The sequence below is a fragment of the Dendropsophus ebraccatus genome, chromosome 8, assembly GCF_027789765.1.
Source record: "Dendropsophus ebraccatus isolate aDenEbr1 chromosome 8, aDenEbr1.pat, whole genome shotgun sequence".
NCBI lineage: Eukaryota > Metazoa > Chordata > Amphibia > Anura > Hylidae > Dendropsophus > Dendropsophus ebraccatus.
The window spans coordinates 15,393,469-15,414,764 of NC_091461.1; the positions used below are offsets into that span (position 1 = coordinate 15,393,469).

The following is a 21,296-nucleotide window of genomic DNA, read 5'->3' on the forward strand; positions in this document are numbered from 1 at the left end:
CGAATAAAGACCCATTCATTACTGTATACACAACTGTAATTTGTTAGAAGAATTATAGTAGTTATATTCTTGTATATAGGAGCAGTATTATAGTAGTTATATTCTTGTATATAGGGGGCAGTATTATAGTAGTTATATTCTTGTATATAGGAGCAGTATTATAGTAGTTATATTCTTGTATATAGGAGGTAGTATTATAGTAATTATATTCTTGTATATAGGAGCAGTATTATAGTTCCTACTGGTTCCTACTGCAGCAGGACAGCGACCTGAAAACGGTAGCGGATCGCAAGCCACTTATCACCTTTAGGAAAAACAGAACCATAGCAGATGCCCTCAAAGAAGGTCAGGCCACTAGACCAGGGAACTGGCTCGACCGCTGTTTGCCGGAAGGCAATAAGCGGTGTGGCTCTTGCCAATATTGCCCCCAGATGTTGTGTCTCACCTTCATCAACTTAGGGGGTAGAGACTGCTTCATCCGGGATTTTATTACGTGCAGGACCACGCACGTTATCTATGCCATCCTCTGCCCGTGCCACAGGTACTATGTAGGTAAAACCAAACGTCCCCTCTGGACTAGGTTTAAAGAGCATATGTACTCTGTGCGCACGGGTAGGGGAGTGCCTCGGCTAATAGAACACGTACGATCCGCACACTCTGGTGACACAAAGCTACTCCGCTTCATCGGCCTTGAAAGGGTTAACCCCCCGACCACAGGCATGGATAGGCTTAAGCTCCTTCTCAAACGCGAGACGTTGTGGATTTTACGTTTAGACGCCACGGGACCTTGTGGCCTCAATGAGAGGAACGACCTTAATACCCTCCTTTGATGTTTTGCCACATGTTTATTTGTACCGTAACTTGTTTGTAACTTTATTGATACTTTTGTAACTTTATTGTTCACTTGTATATATGCACCTCCCCTTCACGTACACGCTGTTCCTAGCCCGACGAAGCGCCTCAGTGGGCGTGAAACATTGTTGCTCCTCCGTGAACGCACCTGCCATTCCACCTTCCCTCTCCCTGCTGCATATGCTCCGATGTGTCTGAATTAAACCACCTGCATCTTTGAAGTTGGTGAGTGCGAGACTCTTTTTCTCCATACTGTTATTTGCCCGTCTTTGTTTTGCCTCTGCACCGCAACTCAGTGGTAAGGACACCATCGCTGACAGCTGCGCACCTCCTGTCCTATCTATCCTGATTTAGTGTGCCCCATATCAGCGAGTGCCGGACACCGTTTCTCCCCTCATCACATTATAGTAGTTATATTCCTGTATATAGGGGGCAGTATTATAGTAGTTATATTCTTGTATATAGGGGCAGTATTATAGTAGTTATATTCTTGTATATAGGGGGCAGTATTATAGTAGTTATATTCTTGTATATAGGGATCAGTATTATAGTAGTTATATTCTTGTATATAGGAGCAGTATTATAGTAGTTATATTCTTGTATATAGGGGGCAGTATTATAGTAGTTATATTCTTGTATATAGGGAGCAGTATTATAGTAGTTATATTCCTGTATATAGGAGCAGTATTATAATAGTTATATTCCTGTATATAGGAGCAGTATTATAGTAGTTATATACCTGTACATAGGGGCAGTATTATAGTAGTTATATTCCTGTATATAGGAGCAGTATTATAGTAGTTATATTCTTGTATATAGAGGGCAGTATTATAGTAGTTATATTCTTGTATATAGGAGCAGTATTATAGTAGTTATATTCCTGTATATAGGAGCAGTTTTATAGTAGTTATATCCCTGTATATAGGAGCAGTATTATAGTAGTTATATTCTTGTATATAGAGGGCAGTATTATAGTAGTTATATTCTTGTATATAGGAGGCAGTATTAAAGTAGTTATATTCTTGTATATAGGAGCAGTATTATAGTAGTTATATTCTTGTATATAGGAGCAGTATTATAGTAGTTATGCGGTTCAGGGAAGAAACAGAGTGCTGCACCTCACACCTATGGCTGATACTAGTGCCGCTAGGCTAAATAAAAAACACATAGGAATTTTGTGTATGAATTGATCAAGCCATACTGCCCCATGTACCTCGTGCCGGTATCTGATACACATGGGTCCCTACACTAAGTCCACACCGTGCCAGTCAGTGGCCACCAACCCCGCAGGCGTGCACAGTCAGGGAACGGGGGCCATGGGACGGCCCTGCGACCCCCATGCCACAGGACCAGACCCAAAAACACCACACCAGAACCCGGCCAGCACCGCCGGCGGAGAAGGTCGCCCCCAAGCAGCACAAGTCTGGATAAGGTATTTTGTTTCTCTCTTTTCTCCGTGTTTTGCACTCCTCCTGGTGAGACCCACATGACCGCAATTAGCAGGAGACACCTGAGTGCACATGGTTTTAATCCCTCCTGTTTTTTCCCATTCTGTCTGCTGCAGCTATGGTAAGTGCAATACCTCATCCAGACTTGTGCTGTTTGGGGGCGACCTTCTCCGCCGGCGGTGCTGGCCGGGTTCTGGTGTGATGTTTGTGGGTCTGGTCCTGTGGCATGGGGGTCGCAGGGCCGTCCCATAGCCCCCGTTCCCTGACTGTGCGTGCCTGCGGGGTTGGTGGCCACTGACTGGCACGGTGTGGACTTAGTGTAGGGACCCATGTGTATCAGATACCGGCACGAGGTACATGGGGCAGTATGGCTTGATCAATTCATACACAAAATTCTGATGTGTTTTTTATTTAGCCTAGCGGTACTAGTATCAGCCACATAGGTGTGAGGTGCAGCACTCTGTTTCTTCCCTGAACCGCATTATAGTAGTTATATTCCTGTATATAGGGGGCAGTATTATAGTAGTTATATTCCTGTATATAGGGGCAGTATTATAGTAGTTATATTCCTGTATATAGGGGCAGTATTATAGTAGTTATATTCCTGTATATAGGGGCAGTATAATAGTAGTTATATTCCTGTATATAGGAGCAGTATTATAGTAGTTATATTCTTGTATATAGGAGCAGTATTATAGTAGTTATATTCTTGTATATAGGAGCAGTATTATAGTAGTTATATTCCTGTATATAGGAGCAGTATTATAGTAGTTATATCCCTGTATATAGGAGCAGTATTATAGTAGTTATATTCTTGTATATAGGAGCAGTATTATAGTAGTTATATTCTTGTATATATGGGGCAGTATTATAGTAGTTATATTCCTGTATATAGGAGCAGTATTATAGTAGTTATATTCTTGTATGTAGGAGGCAGTATTATAGTAGTTATATTCTTGTATATAGGGAGCAGTATTATAGTAGTTATATTCCTGTATATAGGGGCAGTATTATAGTAGTTATATTCTTGTATATAGGAGCAGCATTATAGTAGTTATAGTACGTAGAGAGCTAGAGACCTCAGCACAACCGTAAGGTAACAGACAAAACCAGTATATATGGAGCACAGGTGCGGGCAGAAGGAGCGTCCCTTAAATAAAGATAGCCTATAACAGCGGTGCACGGATTCTTGTATATAGGAGCAGTACTATAGTAGTTATATTCTTGTATATAGGGAGCAGTATTATAGTAATTATATTCCTGTATATAGGAGCAGTATTATAGTAGTTATATTCCTGTATATAGGAGGCAGTATTATAGTAGTTATGGTTCAGGGAGAAAAAAGAGTGCTGCACCTCACACCTATGGCTGACACTAGTGCCTCTCGGTTGCATAAAAAACATCAGAATTCTGTATGTGAATTGATGAAGCCACACTGCCCCATGTACCGCGTGCAGGTATCTGATACACATGGGTCCCTACACTAAGTCCACACTGTCCACACTACCGGCGGAGGAAGCTGCCCCCAAACAGCACAAGTCTGGATAAGGTATTGCACTCACCATAGCTACAGACTTGTGCTGTTTGGGGGCAGCTTCCTCCGCCGGTAGTGTGGACAGTGTGGACTTAGTGTAGGGACCCATGTGTATCAGATACCTGCACGCGGTACATGGGGCAGTGTGGCTTCATCAATTCACATACAGAATTCTGATGTTTTTATTTAGCCTAGCGGCACTAGTATCAGCCATAGGTGTGAGGTGCAGCACTCTGTTTCTTCCCTTAACCGTATTTTGTTTCTCTCTTTTCTCCGTGTTTTGCACTCCTCCTGGTGAGACCCACATGACCGCAATTAGCAGGAGACACCTGAGTGCTCATGGTTTTAATCCCTCCTGTGTGTCCCATTCTATCTTTGATAGCTATGGTGAGTGTAATACCTTATCCAGGCTTGTGCTGTTTGGGGGCAGCTTCCTCCGCCGGTGGTGCTGGCTGGGTTTTGGTGTGGCATTTTTGGGTCTGATCCTGTGGCATGGGGGTTGCAGGGCCGTTCCATGGCCTCCCTTCCCTGACTGTGCACGCCTGCGGGGGTGGTGGTCGCTGACCGGCACAGTGTGGACTTAGTGTAGGGACCCATGTGTATCAGATACCTGCACGAGGTACATGGGGCAGTATGGCTTGATCAATTTACATACAGAATTCTGATGTTTTTTATGCAGCCGAGAGGTACTAGTATCAGAAGAGCCCCCCAGAAGAGCCCCCGGGCTACTGACCGAAACTGACCTATTATAATCCACTACTGAGTATTATAGTAGTTATATTCTTGTATATAGGAGCAGAATTATAGTAGTTATATTCCTGTATATAGGGGGCAGTATTATAGTAGTTATATTCCTGTATATAGGAGCATTATTATAGTAGTTATATTCTTGTATATAGGAGCAGTATTATAGTGGTTATATTCTTGTATATAGGAGCATTATTATAGTGGTTATATTCTTGTATATAGGAGCATTATTATAGTAGTTATATTCTTGTATATAGGAGCAGTATTATAGTAGTTATATTCCTGTATATAGGAGGCAGTATTATAGTAGTTATATTCCTGTATATAGGAGCAGTATTATAGTAGTTATATTCTTGTATATAGGAGCAGTATTATAGTAGTTATATTCCTGTATATAGGAGGCAGTATTATAGTAGTTATATTCCTGTATATAGGAGCAGTATTATAGTGGTTATATTCCTGTATATAGGAGCAGTATTATAGTAGTTATGTGTAAGGTAGACGAAGACAGCACTCACCCGGTCTGTGTCAGCTCAGTTTATTCCATGCACCGCTGGTGGCAGGGAGGGAGAGGTGAGGACGCGCACTGGGACGGCCGTTTCGGGGACACGCCCCCTTTGTCGACCAGATAATTATCTGGTCGACAAAGGGGGCGTGTCCCCGAAACGGCCGTCCCAGTGCGCGTCCTCACCTCTCCCTCCCTGCCACCAGCGGTGCATGGAATAAACTGAGCTGACACAGACCGGGTGAGTGCTGTCTTCGTCTACCTTACACACAGCGTACTACTCCCTCATCATCTTGCACCCCCGGCGCTTAGCCGTTTTGCATCGCAGTGTATCCTGCCAATTATAATCCGTGGATCCATTAGCATTGGACTATTGTGTAGTGGTGCGGGTCAGCTGTTTCTCCTCCTTGCAATTATAGTAGTTATATTCTTGTATATAGGAGCAGTATTATAGTAGTTATATTCTTGTATATAGGAGCATTATTATAGTAGTTATATTCTTGTATATAGGAGCAGTATTATAGTGGTTATATTCTTGTATATAGGAGCAGTATTGTAGCAGTTATATTCTTGTATACTGGGTGCAGTATTAGGCTGCGTTTACACTATGTATATTTCAGTTAGTATTGTGGTCCTCATATTGCAACCAAAACCAGGAGTGGATTAAAAACACAGAAAGGATCTGATCACACAATGTTGAAACTGAGTGGATGGCCGCCATATAACAGTAAATAACGGACATTATTTCAATATAACAGCCGTTGTTTTAAAATAACAGCAAATATTTTCCATTAAATGGCGGCCATCCACTCAATTTCAATATTGTGTGAACAGAGCCTTTCTGTGTTTTTAATCCACTCCTGGTTTTGGTTGCAATACTAACTGAAATATACTGACTGAAATATACATATACTGACTGAAATATACGTAGTGTGAACGCAGCCTTATGGTAGAATTCTGGCAGTTGCCACTTATTCCTATCATTATGGGGTGACAGTGATCACACAGTAAAGCTTGCTTCAGGTTACAAAGAACGCAGATTGTGAGGCATGGTGGGAGGCAGAGTCAGAATAAATGATGCTTTAATTATAACTTTTATTTCAACCATTTCATCAAGTATCTCAGGATTGATCATCGCTTCATTCCTGGTAATATCATTGTATGTTGGATCTTACATAAATAAATCTTAATCACTGTATAGTGGAGAACTATCCCAATGTCAGCTACAGTATACTTTGTATTTCAGGTCCTCACAAGTTTCAAGATTAGGATCAGTGAATGGAACCTTCTCACATCTCAGACCTATCTGTTACACCGGCGTCTGGCCTACACAATGCTCTGTAATCTTATTACATCAGCTGCACAAATCTTTCTCCTGTGTTGGTCACAATGTGTCAGTGCAGGTAAAATGTTGAACAACAATAGCTTTTAAATCAACTGGTGTCAGAAAGTTTTACAGATTTGTAAATCAAGATTTCCAGTACTTGTCAGCTGCTGTATGTCCGGCAGGAAGTGGTGTATTCTCTCCAGTCTGACACAGTGCTCTCTGCTGCCACCTCTGTCCGTGTCAGGAACTGTCCAAAGCAGGAGAGGTTTTCTATGAGGATTTGCTGCTGCTCTGGACAGTTCCTGACACGGACAGAGGTGGCAGCAGAGAGCACTGTGTCAGGCTGGAAAGAATACGCCACTTCCTGCAGGACATTCAGCAGCTGATAAGTACTGGAAGACTGGAAATTTTTAAATAGAAGTAAATTACAAATCTTTATAGCTTTCTGACAACATTTCTCCAGGGTTCCACTTTAATGTGTCTTTGGAGAGAACAATTTTCCCTTTAGTTGCCTTGGAGTTTGTACGATCTATGAAGGTGTTGTAGGTCTGCAGAGATGGGTTGTTAAGGCATCATGTCCACCCTCTGTCCCTATAGACAGTAACTAGATCCCCCCGAGCACCCCGCTCCTCGCTGACGCCTTGTCCTGAATCAGTTATTGATATGATATGACGGCAATGATATGAAGAGCGCTGACAACAATCAAGTACAATAGATCCCTATGGAGACAGCGGGTTCACAGTCGTCTTCTTTACACCCTGCGGAAGGTTTGTGTGCAGACTGCGTCCCCCGCCGTCAGCTCCTGGGAAGAAAAGAAAGGTTAAGGGATTAAAAGACAACTCCACCAACATTTATAATGTTCCAAGGTGAACAGTCTGGGGGAGATTTATCAAACATGCTGTAAAGTGAAACTGGCTCAGTTGCCCCTAGCAACCAATCAGATTCCACCTTTCATTTTCCAAAGAGTCTGTGAGGAATGAAAGGTGGAATCTGATTGGTTGCTAGGGGCAACTGAGCCAGTTTCACTTTACACCATGTTTGATAAATCTCCCCCTCTATCTTTAAAATGGCCTGCCATATTGTGTCTACAGCTCCTGTGAAGCCCTATGTGTGTCCATAGTTACAGACTACAAGTCAGCTCTGTGTAGTCGGATCCTCCAGTTGGAAGATGCTTTTAAAAACTGACTGGAGGCACAGTCAACACTACAACTCCCAACATGTCCTGACCAAGAGGCCGAAGTACTGGCAGATTTGTTGTTGACTTTGAGTTAATATCTTACCGCGTGTAACACATCCCCCTCCAGCCATTGCTTCCAGCCACGGTTTGGCACGTCGCCCTTCTGTACACACACCAGCTTGCTGCCGTCCCAGGACACCGTTGTCTGTAAATAAACAGAATTAGGAGACATGGTATTATTTATATAGCTACATATTATATCTATGGAATTGTAACTGTGTACGACCAACCCCTAAGTATCTACAAAGACATGCAAGGGGGACTGACAGATCCTCTATACTACACCCCACAGGACACATCCTCTATACTACACCCCACAGGGCACATCCTCTATACTACACCCCACAGGACAGATCCTCTATACTACACCCCACAGGACACATCCTCTATATACTACACCACACAGGACACCTCCTCTATACTACACCCCACAGGACAGATCCTCTATACTACACCCCACAGGACAGATCCTCTATACTACACCTCACAGGACACCTCCTCTATACTACACCCCACAGGACACATCCTCTATACTACACCACACAGGACACCTTCTCTATACTACACCACACAGGACACCTCCTCTATATACTACACCACACAGGGCACATCCTCCTCTATACTACACCACACAGGACGCCTCCTCTATATACTACACCCCACAGGACGCCTCCTCTATATACTACACCCCACAGGACGCCTCCTCTATACTACACCACACAGGACACCTCCTCTATACTACACCACACAGGACACCTCCTCTATACTACACCACACAGGACACCTTCTCTATACTACACCCCACAGGACACCTCCTCTATACTACACCATACAGGACACCTTCTCTATACTATACCACACAAGAAACTTCCTCTATACTACACCACACAGGACACCTCCTCTATACTACACCACACAGGACACCTCCTCTATACTACACCTCACAGGACACCTCCTCTATACTACACCTCACAGGACACATCCTCTATATACTACACCACACAGGAAATCTCCTCTATACTACACCTCACAGGACACATCCTCTATATACTACACCACACAGGATACATCCCCTATACTACACCACACAGGACACCTCCTCTATACTACACCACACAGGACACCTCCTCTATACTACACCACACAGGACAGATCCTCTATACTACACCACACAGGACACCTCCTCTATACTACACCACACAGGACACCTCCTCTATACTACACCACACAGGACACATTCTCTATACTACACCACACAGGACACATCCTCTATACTACACCACACAGGACACATCCTCTATACTACACCACACAGGACACCTCCTCTATACTACACCACACAGGACAGATCCTCTATACTACACCACACAGGACACCTCCTCTATACTACACCACACAGGACACCTCCTCTATACTACACCACACCACACAGAGGGCCAACAGATCCGGATTTTAATGTTGCGTAGCCTGGAGAAAAATGAATCTGTGCAGAACTCCTTGTTTCCTGCAGATGGCAGTGCTGAGATATAATATTCTTTGTGCCTGTTGATCTCTTACGGATTCGTTTTTCCTCTTCTCTACATCACATGTGTTGTGCTCTGTGCCTCCCCTAGACGTCAGCCTGTTGCGTGCAGTGCGGAGCTCTCATACCGTATAGTCCTCAGCTTCCACCTTATTATTGTCTATCATTTCTCTATTATTTTTAGCGGTTAACACGAGGTGGAGGCAGGGGTAGCGGACGTGGGAGGGACGTGACAGCTGATCATACAGACGCAGGAACATGTTGATGTCAATATTCAAGAGGTTTATTTTGCCAAACACGGAGTGTATGTGATGGGTAGGGTTCTGTCTACTGCTGCTGTGTGGGATATAGGGAAGCGGAGTCTATCAGTCCATATATAATAGTCTGCAGCATTGTCAGATCCCATCATAGAGGAATCAGGGAACAATGGCAGCTGCACATCATCCTATACTCATCCAGCCTTAGTTACTTAGAAACAATATTGCAATTCATTGACTAAACATTATATCGCTATAAAGTGCCATATAGTAGCCCTGGTTGTCTAGAGTGTCTCAGTGGTCAAGGGTATAATGGCTGTCCTGAATGGCGGAAGGGTTAATAATAATAATAATAATAATATCATTGAATGTTACGGCTGCTTAGGGGTGAGCAATAATATCCCTGGTGGTTTAGAGTGGCTTAAGGGGGTCAAGGGGGCTGAAGAGCTGACAATGAAGTTGAATGTTTTACCACATACCTTGCATCCCTTACCCACAAATATATACCTGGCATCACTTTCCCACAAATATATACCTGGCATCACTTTCCCACAGATATATACCTGGCATCCCTTTCCCACAGATATATACCTGGCATCCCTTGCCCACAGATATATACCTGGCATCCCTTGCCCACAAATATATACCTGGCATCCCTTTCCCACAGATATATACCTTGCATCCCTTTCCCACAGATATATACCTGGCATCCCTTTCCCACAGATATATACCTGGCATCCCTTTCCCACAGATATATACCTTGCATCCCTTTCCCACAGATATATACCTTGCATCCCTTTCCCACAGATATATACCTGGCATCCCTTTCCCACAGATATATGCCTGGCATCCCTTGCCCACAGATATATATCTTGCATCCCTTGCCCACAGATATATACCTGGCATCCCTTGCCCACAGATATATATCTTGCATCCCTTGCCCACAAATATATACCTTGCATCCCTTGCCCACAGATATATACCTGGCATCCCTTGCCCACAGATATATATCTTGCATCCCTTGCCCACAGATATATACCTTGCATCCCTTGCCCACAGATATATACCTTGCATCCCTTGCCCACAGATATATAACTGGCATCCCTTGCCCACAGATATATACCTTGCATCCCTTGCCCACAGATATATACCTTGCATCCCTTGCCCACAGATATATACCTGGCATCCCTTGCCCACAGATATATACCTGGCATCCCTTGCCCACAGATATATATCTTGCATCCCTTGCCCACAGATATATACCTTGCATCCCTTGCCCACAGATATATACCTGGCATCCCTTGCCCACAGATATATATCTTGCATCCCTTGCCCACAGATATATACCTTGCATCCCTTGCCCACAGATATATATCTTGCATCCCTTGCCCACAGATATATACCTTGCATCCCTTGCCTACAGATATATACCTGGCATCCCTTGCCCACAGATATATACCTGGCATCCCTTGCCCACAGATATATACCTGGCATCCTTTGCCCACAGATATATACCTGGCACCCCTTGCCCACAGATATATACCTTGCAGGTTCGTCCGTCTATGACCGCCAGGTCCTCTTCAAATTCTTGGCCCAGGGTGAAGTCCATGATGTAATTCCGGAAGGTGCTGAGGGTTTTGATGATCACATGGTTCCCGTCCACTATAAACTCCTTCTCAGGACGCAGCAGCACTACGATCTTCCGCAGAGCGATATTTAGATCTATAAGTAGAAAGATAATGTAAGGACTGGCACAAATATGGCCGCCAGATTATCAGGTCTTTACGGATTACTGGATTTATATAAAATAGTGTGGTGATAATAATAATAATAATAATAATAATAATAATAATATTGGTAGTCCCCTGTAATTATACTATAACACATACAGCATACCCAGTAAGATTGTCACCTCATCACATTATACATACTTAGGTTGTCACCCCAAATCATTATACACAGTAACATTGTCACCTCTCACATTATACACAGTAACATTGTCACCCTCTCACATTATACACAGTAACATTGTCACCCCGTCACATTATACACAGTAACATTGTCACCCCTCACATTATACACAGTAAGATTGTCACCCCCTCACATTATACACAGTAAGATTGTCACCCCCTCACATTATACACAGTAAGATTGTCACCCCCTCACATTATACACAGTAACATTGTCACCCCCTCACATTATACACAGTAACATAGTCACCCCCTCACATTATACACAGTAACATTGTCACCCCTCACATTATACACAGTAACATTGTCACCCCTCACATTATACACAGTAACATTGTCACCCCTCACATTATACACAGTAACATTGTCACCCCTCACATTATACACAGTAACATTGTCACCCCTCACATTATACACAGTAACATTGTCACCCCTCACATTATACACAGTAAGATTGTCACCCCCTCACATTATACACATTAACATTGTCACCCCCTCACATTATACACAGTAACATTGTCACCCCTCACATTATACACAGTAACATTGTCACCCCTCACATTATACACAGTAAGATTGTCACCCCTCACATTATACACAGTAAGATTGTCACCCCCTCATATTATACACAGTAACATTGTCACCCCTCACATTATACACAGTAACATTGTCACCCCCTCACATTATACACAGTAACATTGTCACCCCCTCACATTATACACAGTAACATTGTCACCCCCTCACATTATACACAGTAACATTGTCACCCTCTCACATTATACACAGTAACATTGTCACCTCTCACATTATACACAGTAACATTGTCACCCCTCACACTATACACAGTAACATTGTCACCCCTCACATTATACACAGTAACATTGTCACCCCCTCACATTATACACAGTAAGATTGTCACCCCTCACATTATACACAGTAACATTGTCACCCCCTCACATTATACACAGTAACATTGTCACCCCCTCACATTATACACAGTAAGATTGTCACCCCTCACATTATACACAGTAACATTGTCACCCCCTCACATTATACACATTAACATTGTCACCCCCTCACATTATACACATTAACATTGTCACCCCCTCACATTATACACAGTAAGATTGTCACCCCCTCACATTATACAGAGTAACATAGTCACCCCGTCACATTATACACAGTAACATTGTCACCCCCTCACATTATACACAGTAAGATTGTCACCCCCTCACCTTATACAGAGTAACATAGTCACCCCGTCACATTATACACAGTAACATTGTCACCCCCTCACATTATACACAGTAACATAGTCACCCCCTCACTTTATACAGAGTAACATTGTCACCCCCTCACTTTATACAGAGTAACATTGTCACCCCCTCACATTATACAGAGTAACATAGTCACCCCCTCACATTATACACAGTAACATTGTCACCCCCTCACATTATACTCAGTAACATTGTCACCCCTCACATTATACACAGTAACATAGTCACCCCACAGGATTATATATCCGGAACCACACTGCATCCCATCGTAATTTATAACAATATATTGTGAGGGTTCTGCCACCATTTTTGCGCCTTCCTGCCACTTTTACATCCTACACTAGCGTCTTACTTAAAGCCTTGAGATACTCCTCCAGGTTGTCCTGTGACACCAGCTGGTACTTCCCATTGAGCGCTGCGGCCATGTTGGTGCCCTGTGGTCCTATCAGACTCCTTCTAACTCATGTTCGGGGTCAGTCCCTGTCCCTGCGGAGCCCTCTCACTAAGTCACTTTCCTGTCTCTCTCAGTCTTGGCGGCTTCTGCCTGATCTGTCTCCCTTTAATGTTCGGCCTAATCCCTATTATATCTCAGCCAGGCCCACACAGAAATATAATCCCAGATTATACCAGCAGCAATAATAACATTAACCTGCAGTCTGCCGGGAGCAGCGCTCATAGTGCTCCCAGTCATTGCACCTTTACTTTCACAATGGGGTCTATACGGGGGGTGGGGGGGGGGTTGGTTTAATTTAAAGGGACCTATACACCAATACTAAAAATAGTGGGATAGGTATAGGGGTGATACCTTTAGTGGGTGCAGGACCTGGTGGGTGGTGATTCTTCTGTAGATTTTACAGTATAGGAGCTGTGTACACAAAACGGAGGGACGTTTTTAATTATAACTGCAATCATTTTTTAGAGATTTTAGTTGGACTTTTTGTAATATTTTCGGCACTCCTTTCCCACCCATCAGGATCAGTCGTGGGGACGGCGCTAGATGCCACCTACATGCACCTGCTGCGCTGACTGATATGAATCCCTCACGTTCCTCGCTCCTCCTGTCACTTCTTTCAGTATTTTGGAGAGGATCTGGGAAAGGCTCCAGCCCTGCATAAGGAGATCTGTGTTACTAAGTCGTCATCTGTCGGGTGAGTTACCGATCACATCGGCTTAAGGACGTTATCCTGGTGGTTATATCTGCTTGTGGCATCTTACCCAACGGTTCACAGAGGTCACTGGTGATCACAGCGAGGAGAGTCCACTGTTATATATATTATATATCCACTACTATACTGACAGGGAGCGTCCGCTATTATATACAGTATCCACTACTATACTGACAGGGAGCGTCCGCTATTATATACAGTATCCACTACTATACTGACAGGGAGTGTCCGCTATTATATACAGTATCCACTACTATACTGACAGGGAGCGTCCGCTATTATATACAGTATCCACTACTATACTGACAGGGAGCGTCCACTATTATATACAGTATCCACTACTATACCAATAGGGAGCGTCCGCTATTATATACAGTATCCACTACTATACCAATAGGGAGTGTCCGCTATTATATAGAGTATCCACTACTATACTGACAGGGGGCGTCCGCTATTATATAGAGTATCCACTACTATACTGACAGGGAGCATCTGCTATCATATACAGTATCCACTACTATACTGACAGGGAGCATCTGCTATTATATACAGTATCCACTACTATACTGACAGGAGACGTCCGCTGTTATATAGAGTATCCACTACTATACTGACAGGAGACGTCCGCTATTATATACAATATCCACTACTATACTGACAGGGAGCGTCCAGGGTTATATACAGTATCCACTACTATACTGACAGGGAGCGTCCACTATTATATAGAGTATCCACTACTATACTGACAGGGAGCATCCGCTGTTATATACAGTATCCACTACTATACTGACAGGAGACGTCCGCTGTTATATAGAGTATCCACTACTATACTGACAGGGAGCGTCCGCTGTTATATAGAGTATCCACAACTATACTGACAGGGAGCGTCCGCTGTTATATAGAGTATCCACTACTATACTGACAGGGAGCGTCCGCTATTATATACAGTATCCACTACTATACTGACAGGGAGCGTCCGCTGTTATATAGAGTATCCACTACTATACTGACAGGGAGCATCCGCTATTATATACCGTATCCACTACTATACTGACAGGGAGCGTCCGCTGTTATATACAGTATCCACTACTATACTGACAGGGGGCGTCCGCTATTATATACAGTATTCACTACTATACTGACAGGGCCGTCCGCTGTTATATAGAGTATCCACTACTATATTGACAGGGAGCGTCTGCTATTATATACAGAGTATCCACTACTATACTGACAGGGGGCGTCCGCTATTATATACAGTATCCACTACTATACTGACAGGGAGCGCCCTCTATTATATACAGTATCCACTACTATACTGACAGGGAGCGTCCGCTATTATATACAGTATCCACTACTATACCAATAGGGAGCGTCCGCTATTATATACAGTATCCACTACTATACCAATAGGGAGCGTCCGCTATTATATACAGTATCCACTACTATACTGACAGGAAGTGTCCGCTGTTATATAGAGTATCCACTACTATACTGACAGGGGTCGTCCGCTATTATATAGAGTATCCACTACTATACTGACAGGGAACGTCCGCTATTATATAGAGTATCCACTACTATACTGACAGGGGGCGTCCGCTGTTATATAGAGTATCCACTACTATACTGACAGGGAGCATCTGCTATCATATACAGTATCCACTACTATACTGACAGGGGGCGTCCGCTGTTATATAGAGTATCCACTACTATACTGACAGGAGACGTCCGCTATTATATACAGTATCCACTACTATACTGACAGGGAGCGTCTGCTATTATATACAGTATCCACTACTATACTGACAGGAGACGTCCGCTGTTATATAGAGTATCCACTACTATACTGACAGGAGACGTCCGCTATTATATACAGTATCCACTACTATACTGACAGGGAGCGTCCAGGGTTATATACAGTATCCACTACTATACTGACAGGAGACGTCCGCTGTTATATAGAGTATCCACTACTATACTGACAGGGAGCATCCGCTATTATATAGAGTATCCACAACTATACTGACAGGAAGCGTCCGCTGTTATATACCGTATCCACTACTATACTGACAGGGAGCGTCCACTATTATATAGAGTATCCACTACTATACTGACAGGGAGCATCCGCTGTTATATACAGTATCCACTACTATACTGACAGGGAGCGTCCGCTAATATATAAAATATCCACTACTATACTGACAGGGAGCGTCCGCTATTATATAGAGTAACCACTACTATACTGACAGGGAACGTCTGCTATTATATACAGTATCCACTACTATACTGACAGGGAGCGTCCGCTATTATATACAGTATCCACTACTATACTGACAGGGAGCGTCTGCTATTATATACAGTATCCACTACTATACTGACAGGGAGCGGCCGCTATTATATAGAGTAACCACTACTATACTAACAGGGAACGTCCGCTATTATATAGAGTAACCACTACTATACTGACAGGGAGCGTCTGCTATTATATACAGTATCCACTACTATACTGACAGGGAGCGGCCGCTATTATATAGAGTAACCACTACTATACTGACAGGGAACGTCTGCTATTATATAGAGTAACCACTACTATACTGACAGGGAGCGTCCGCTATTATATAGAGTAACCACTACTATACCAATAGGGAGCGTCCGCTATCATATACAGTATCCACTACTATACTGACAGGGGGCGTCCGCTATTATATACAGTATCCACTACTATACTGACAGGGAACGTCCGCTATTATATAAAGTATCCACAAACCTTCAGCTGCTTGATGTATATGTAATTGTACTCGGACACACGGATAGAGTCTTGTATAGACCGAAGTAATGAGGATGACCATGGTCTGGCTCTGGATACAGTCTCCTGTCTGCGTCAGACAATGAGATTAGCGCAGGAAGTGTCAGGATCTGGAGCCGTCATTAAGTGTTTCATCCGCTGTATTCTGTCCACATAGGAGGAGGTCACATACTGGACGGTGGAGGGAAAGAGATCTGACAACAGCATCTGTCCTTACCAGACCCATATAACCATGATCCATCCAGGGGCAGAAACACACTAAAGAATACATGGTAGTGAATGTACACAGTGCCCTTACCAGCAGAATAGTGAGTGCAGCTCTGGAGTATAATACAGGATGTAACTCAGGATCAGTAATGTAATGTATGTACACAGAGACCTCACCAGCAGAATAGTGAGTGCAGCTCTGGAGTAGACTGGTGGATTGGAGGGCGTGGTCACCAGGTGTTTCTGTGTGTGTTTGAGCTCCTGATACCTCCAGACTTCCAGCAAGAGAGAGGCTGAATTTCCACCTGCCTTTCCCAGGAAGGTGGCAGTCTCCTGGGCAGGGCTTTCAGCATGGAGCCCCGGGAGTCCCGGGCTTCCACTTCCCGAACCAGGCCGGCGGGGGGTGGACAGAAAAAACTACTGGCCAGCGCTCCTCCAAGCGGTGTGAGGAGATCCAGCAGGGTCCGCAGTGATGTGTCCCCAGCTCCCCCAGTGATGGCAGAGAGCCGCAAGGCTCAAAGTGGGAAAAAGGCCACAAGCAAGGCAGGAGGCAAGAGGGCTCCAGCAGCATCCAGGAGCCAGCCAGCTGAGCTGTGGGGTGAGCGAGGACCCAAGGAGTCTGCAGCTACATACTGTTCAAGGATTACAGCAAAATTTGCGGATTATGAGCGCCTTGGGAAGCAACTCAAGGTTCTATGTGAAGACCTGAAATTTGCCAAGTTCCAGGCTGATACGGCCTCCAAGAAGAAGAAGCCAGAGATCTCAGCCAAGGTAAGAACTCTGAAAGCTGAAAGAGCAGTGATTGAGCTGGAGAGAATGGCTATCCTGGAGGGCAGTGATCTCTTCCGGGAGAAACTGCTGAACGATGATCGCTTTGCTAAAATGAAATCCCCTACTGAGAGCAGAGCAAAAGATGGGGGTGATAGTTCTGCGGATGGGGCGAGTTGTAGTGATGAAGAGGAGTTGGAGGCTGTGGAGGCTAAAGAAGTGGTGGAGAGTGTTAAAGAGGATTGTGCGGTGATGTTAGATCCCCCAGATGTCACCCAAAGTGCACCCCAAAATGCCCAAACCACCCAGGAAAGTGACATTATACAAGCAGCACAAGTAGCACTACCAGTGACTGATGATGATGATGGTTATGGTGGTGGACTGTTAAAGGCCATAGAGATGCAGGAATCCCCTGTGAGGATGCAGCATTTTACCTTTGGTGATGACCTTGGAGAGGATGTTCCTGTGAAAGAGAAAAAGGGGAAGCTCCAAAAGAAGAAAGAAGAGCAAGTAAGCTTTGTCTTTACTTCATTCCAGCAGTCTGGGTCGGCTGAAAGGTCAGTCCAGACTGCTACCCCCTCAGTACTGCCAGTCCCCGTTTCTGATGTGGAACGGGGCCAGCGAGGAGGGGAGAGTGTACGGGATAAGATGGCGGCGAATACCACTGCTGCTTGTGTCAGTAGCGGGAGTGGTGTCAGTAAGGAAGGACAGGGGCCAGACAGTGTGAGCGTGAGTCCATTAGGTGCTCCCCTGTGGACGGGGGGAGTGTCCGGGTGCAGAGTGGAGGTGACGCAGGGTCGCTTCCAGTCACGGGTTTGTCACTGCCGGAGGCTGCGTCACACCTTGCTCGCCCTGCTGGGCTTGGTGATGTGGCTTCCGGTGGTAGAGCAAGATGTCCTCTATGCCAGGAAACACCGGCACAAATGAAGGTATCCAGCCATGTGGACAGTATAATAACAGATATGAGAACTGATGTGGGTGATGCTATTAATACTGTAATGATGGAGGCCATATGCGCAATAGAAGCTGAGGTTGAGGGCAATGCAAAAAGTAGGGTGGATTCATTATAGCCTCCTAAAGGTCTAGCTGCGCCAAAAAATTCACCTGTGCCCAATGATACCAATGATGCTGGCGCTAGGGTAAAAAGGTCTCATGTGATAAAACCTGCCTTGTTGAAATTTGGTATAGGCCAGTCCAGCTCAGAAGGGGTTAATGTTGTTCAGTCTGTACAACCTGTTGAGATACCTGCTAAAATTAATAAAAATGATGGTATTTGTAATGTTGAGCAAAGGGCGGGTGGTGGTCCGGCTGCCCCCCCCAGTGGTGGCTGCTCCGCCAAGGAGCTATGCTAGCATTGCTGCTGGGGGACCAGGGCGATCCTCATCTCCAGCTGACTCAGGGGTTGGTGACTTGCAACGACGCCTCCTGGAGGCATTACGGAAGGGTGACAGGTCAATCCAGGTAGAGGGGAGGGAGGTCGACTTGTCTTTCTGGATAGAGAGACATGGTCTGGGAGCCCTCCGAGAGAACAATGGGGAGGTGGTCTGGTCCCTTCCGACACCCGGGCAGGACAATGGTCGTAGGTATGTGGTCCGTCTGATATGGAGAGGCAGTGATGCGTGCCCATCGCGGGCAAAAGTTGTGGAGCTTTTCTTTCAGATGGATTTCAGGGCAAGCGACATCTATGCCCTGATCCACCCCTACGGCCTGTCTGAGTTTGACATCAGTTTCGTACGGCCAGAGGGTCTAGAACTCTTCTGGTCAAATTATGAGCTGGTGAAAGACACGCCTGGCTGGCGGGGTTGTACCGTAAAGGCGATATCCCGTCAGAGTGCGGTCAAGAAAGTAACAGTTCTAACCCGTAACGAATCGCTTTCTTGCTATGATATCATGACCTGGCTTGGTCGCTTTGGGGATTTGACAGACATGCCCAAAAAGAATTTTGATGAACATGGTATCTGGTCTGGGGCCTGGACGTTTTCTGTCAAACTAAGACGTACAGGTAACACGGTTGCCCACATACCATCTGCTGCCTTCCTCGGACGCGATCGCATCCAGATCTTTTACCAGGGACAGCCTAAGTTTTGCCACAGGTGCGGTGACCCCACACATTTTAGTGCTAATTGCACCAGGTGTGTGCACTGTGTGGGGGGACAGATCATCTAGCCGCATCCTGTGGGCGGATTAGGTGTCACCTGTGTGGTGACCTTGGTCACCCATTCAGCCGTTGTCCCCGATCCTTTGCCAATGCAGCGGCTGCTCCAGCTAGGGAGAGCCATAAGTTTGCCTTGGCTGGGGAGGGTGCAAGCAGAGGTGAAGGGGCAACAGGGCCATTGAGGAAAGAAAAGAACAAAGGAAAGAGCCCCTCCAAGCTTAGGCGGGAGGAGAAACGCCGAAGGAGTAGGGAACTGGAGGATTCCCAGGTGGCAGGAATAGCACCTGGTCCTGCTCCTGAGGCAGGCTCTGATGTGGCTGAGGCCGTGGGGGAGGATGAGTTGAATGAAGAGGTTGTGAGGCTTCGTAGAGAGGAAGGCGAAGTAGCCACTTCAGAATCTTCCCAATATGAAAGTTTTGGTAAGGAAGAACAAAGGTGGCAAGATAAAAAACGTAGAAAGGGCAACCGGAAAAGAAGGAGTGGGAGGGTGAAGTCCTCCTCTTCTCGAGTTGTGGGCCTGGTACCAAAATGAAGCCCGACCAACCCCCCTCTGGTTAACCTGTCAAATCGATACCAATCCCATGAAAACATCTCTCCCTCCTCTTCGGAGAGGGAGACCGAGGGTGAAGTATCACGGGCAAAGAAGCCTCCAGGGGGCACCGAGCCTCGTCTTGCTGAACCATGTACTTCAAGGGGTGGGGAAAACCTGGAGTCAGGTGGAGATGAGTGTGATATGGATTTGTCTACTTCTAAAAAAAGGTGTAAAGAAAGTAAGTCTTCCTCTTCAGAACATGACAAAGGGAATAAAAAGAGAAAAAGTAAAATGTTAATTTGGCCGTCTAACTCGATCACCCATGATGGCGGCACTCACCCCATTGACGCTGGCACCCATTAACTGTGCCAGCATTAAGTCTGATACGGCTAGATTTGCAGCCTTTGATTTTCTCGGTCGTATTAACGCCGACATTTTGTTTTTGCAGGAGACCAGGTTGACAGATCTAGCCTCTCTAATAAAAGCCAAGAGAGAGTGGAGGCATGGACCTTCACACTGGTCTCTTGTGGCTGAGCCGTATAGTAGGGTGGCGGTCCTTTTTATCGCTCCTGTAGAATGCAGACGGGTTATTGAGTTGGAAATGGGGAGGTGCCTGATCTTGGATGTCCTCATGAAGGGGCAAGAGCTCAGGCTCATTAACATCTATGCCCCACAGACTAAGTGGGACCGTAAAAGCCTCTTCATGAGGATTAAGCCCTTTCTTTTTACGAGTCGGCAGGTGATCTTTGGTGGAGACTTCAATACTATCACGAGGTCTCAGGACAGGAGAGGCGCCAAAGACAAGCTGGCTTATGATAGCATGGCACTGATTAGTATAGTTAGGGAAGCTCGCCTAGAGGATGCCCACATCCGGACACCCTCAGGCCACGCGGGTTTCACCTATCATCGAGGTAGCTGCAGGTCTAGATTAGACAGGTTTTATTTAAAGGAGGAAGCCGTCTCTTCCGCAGTGTCCGTGGTTGAGGTGG

The 21,296-nt window shown here is 45.1% G+C and overlaps 2 protein-coding genes across 4 annotated transcripts in view; one reads left to right on the forward strand and one right to left on the reverse strand.

Annotated features, from left to right (window-relative positions):
* The first annotated feature begins 992 nt into the window (after nt 1-992).
* The window catches only part of CLSTN3 (calsyntenin 3), a 61,817-nt gene continuing 41,513 nt past the window's right edge, over nt 993-21,296 (forward strand). Inside the window, exons 1-3 of one of the 3 annotated variants that reach the window (XM_069979878.1) lie at nt 995-1,077; nt 6,333-6,489; nt 13,650-13,824. The gene's annotated coding sequence lies outside the window, so the exon portion shown is untranslated. Of the gene's footprint in view, nt 1,078-6,332; nt 6,490-13,649; nt 13,825-21,296 lie in introns of all 3 variants that reach the window. The other 2 variants (XM_069979880.1, XM_069979879.1) reach the window with 2 other exon arrangements.
* On the reverse strand, nt 6,821-13,101 carry RBP5 (retinol binding protein 5). The gene is made up of 4 exons (XM_069979884.1): nt 13,029-13,101; nt 10,973-11,151; nt 7,694-7,795; nt 6,821-7,215 (listed from the first exon to the last, which is right to left on the reverse strand). Exons 1-4 carry the CDS (start codon nt 13,099-13,101, stop codon nt 7,165-7,167), a joined length of 405 nt encoding a protein of 134 aa, XP_069835985.1. The 3' UTR covers nt 6,821-7,164.

What these genes read in the sequence shown, in the direction of transcription:
- RBP5 (XM_069979884.1), bottom strand. Translation starts at nt 13,101, where the DNA reads ATGGCCGCAGCGCTCAATGGGAAGTACCAGCTGGTGTCACAGGACAAC. An exon ending in TAGACGGACGAACCTGCAAG is followed by an intron (nt 7,796 to 10,972) that starts GTATATATCTGT and finishes GTTTATTTACAG; the next exon opens with ACAACGGTGTCCTGGGACGG. An exon ending in AGGGGGATGTGTTACACGCG is followed by an intron (nt 7,216 to 7,693) that starts GTAAGATATTAA and finishes TTTTCTTCCCAG; the next exon opens with GAGCTGACGGCGGGGGACGC.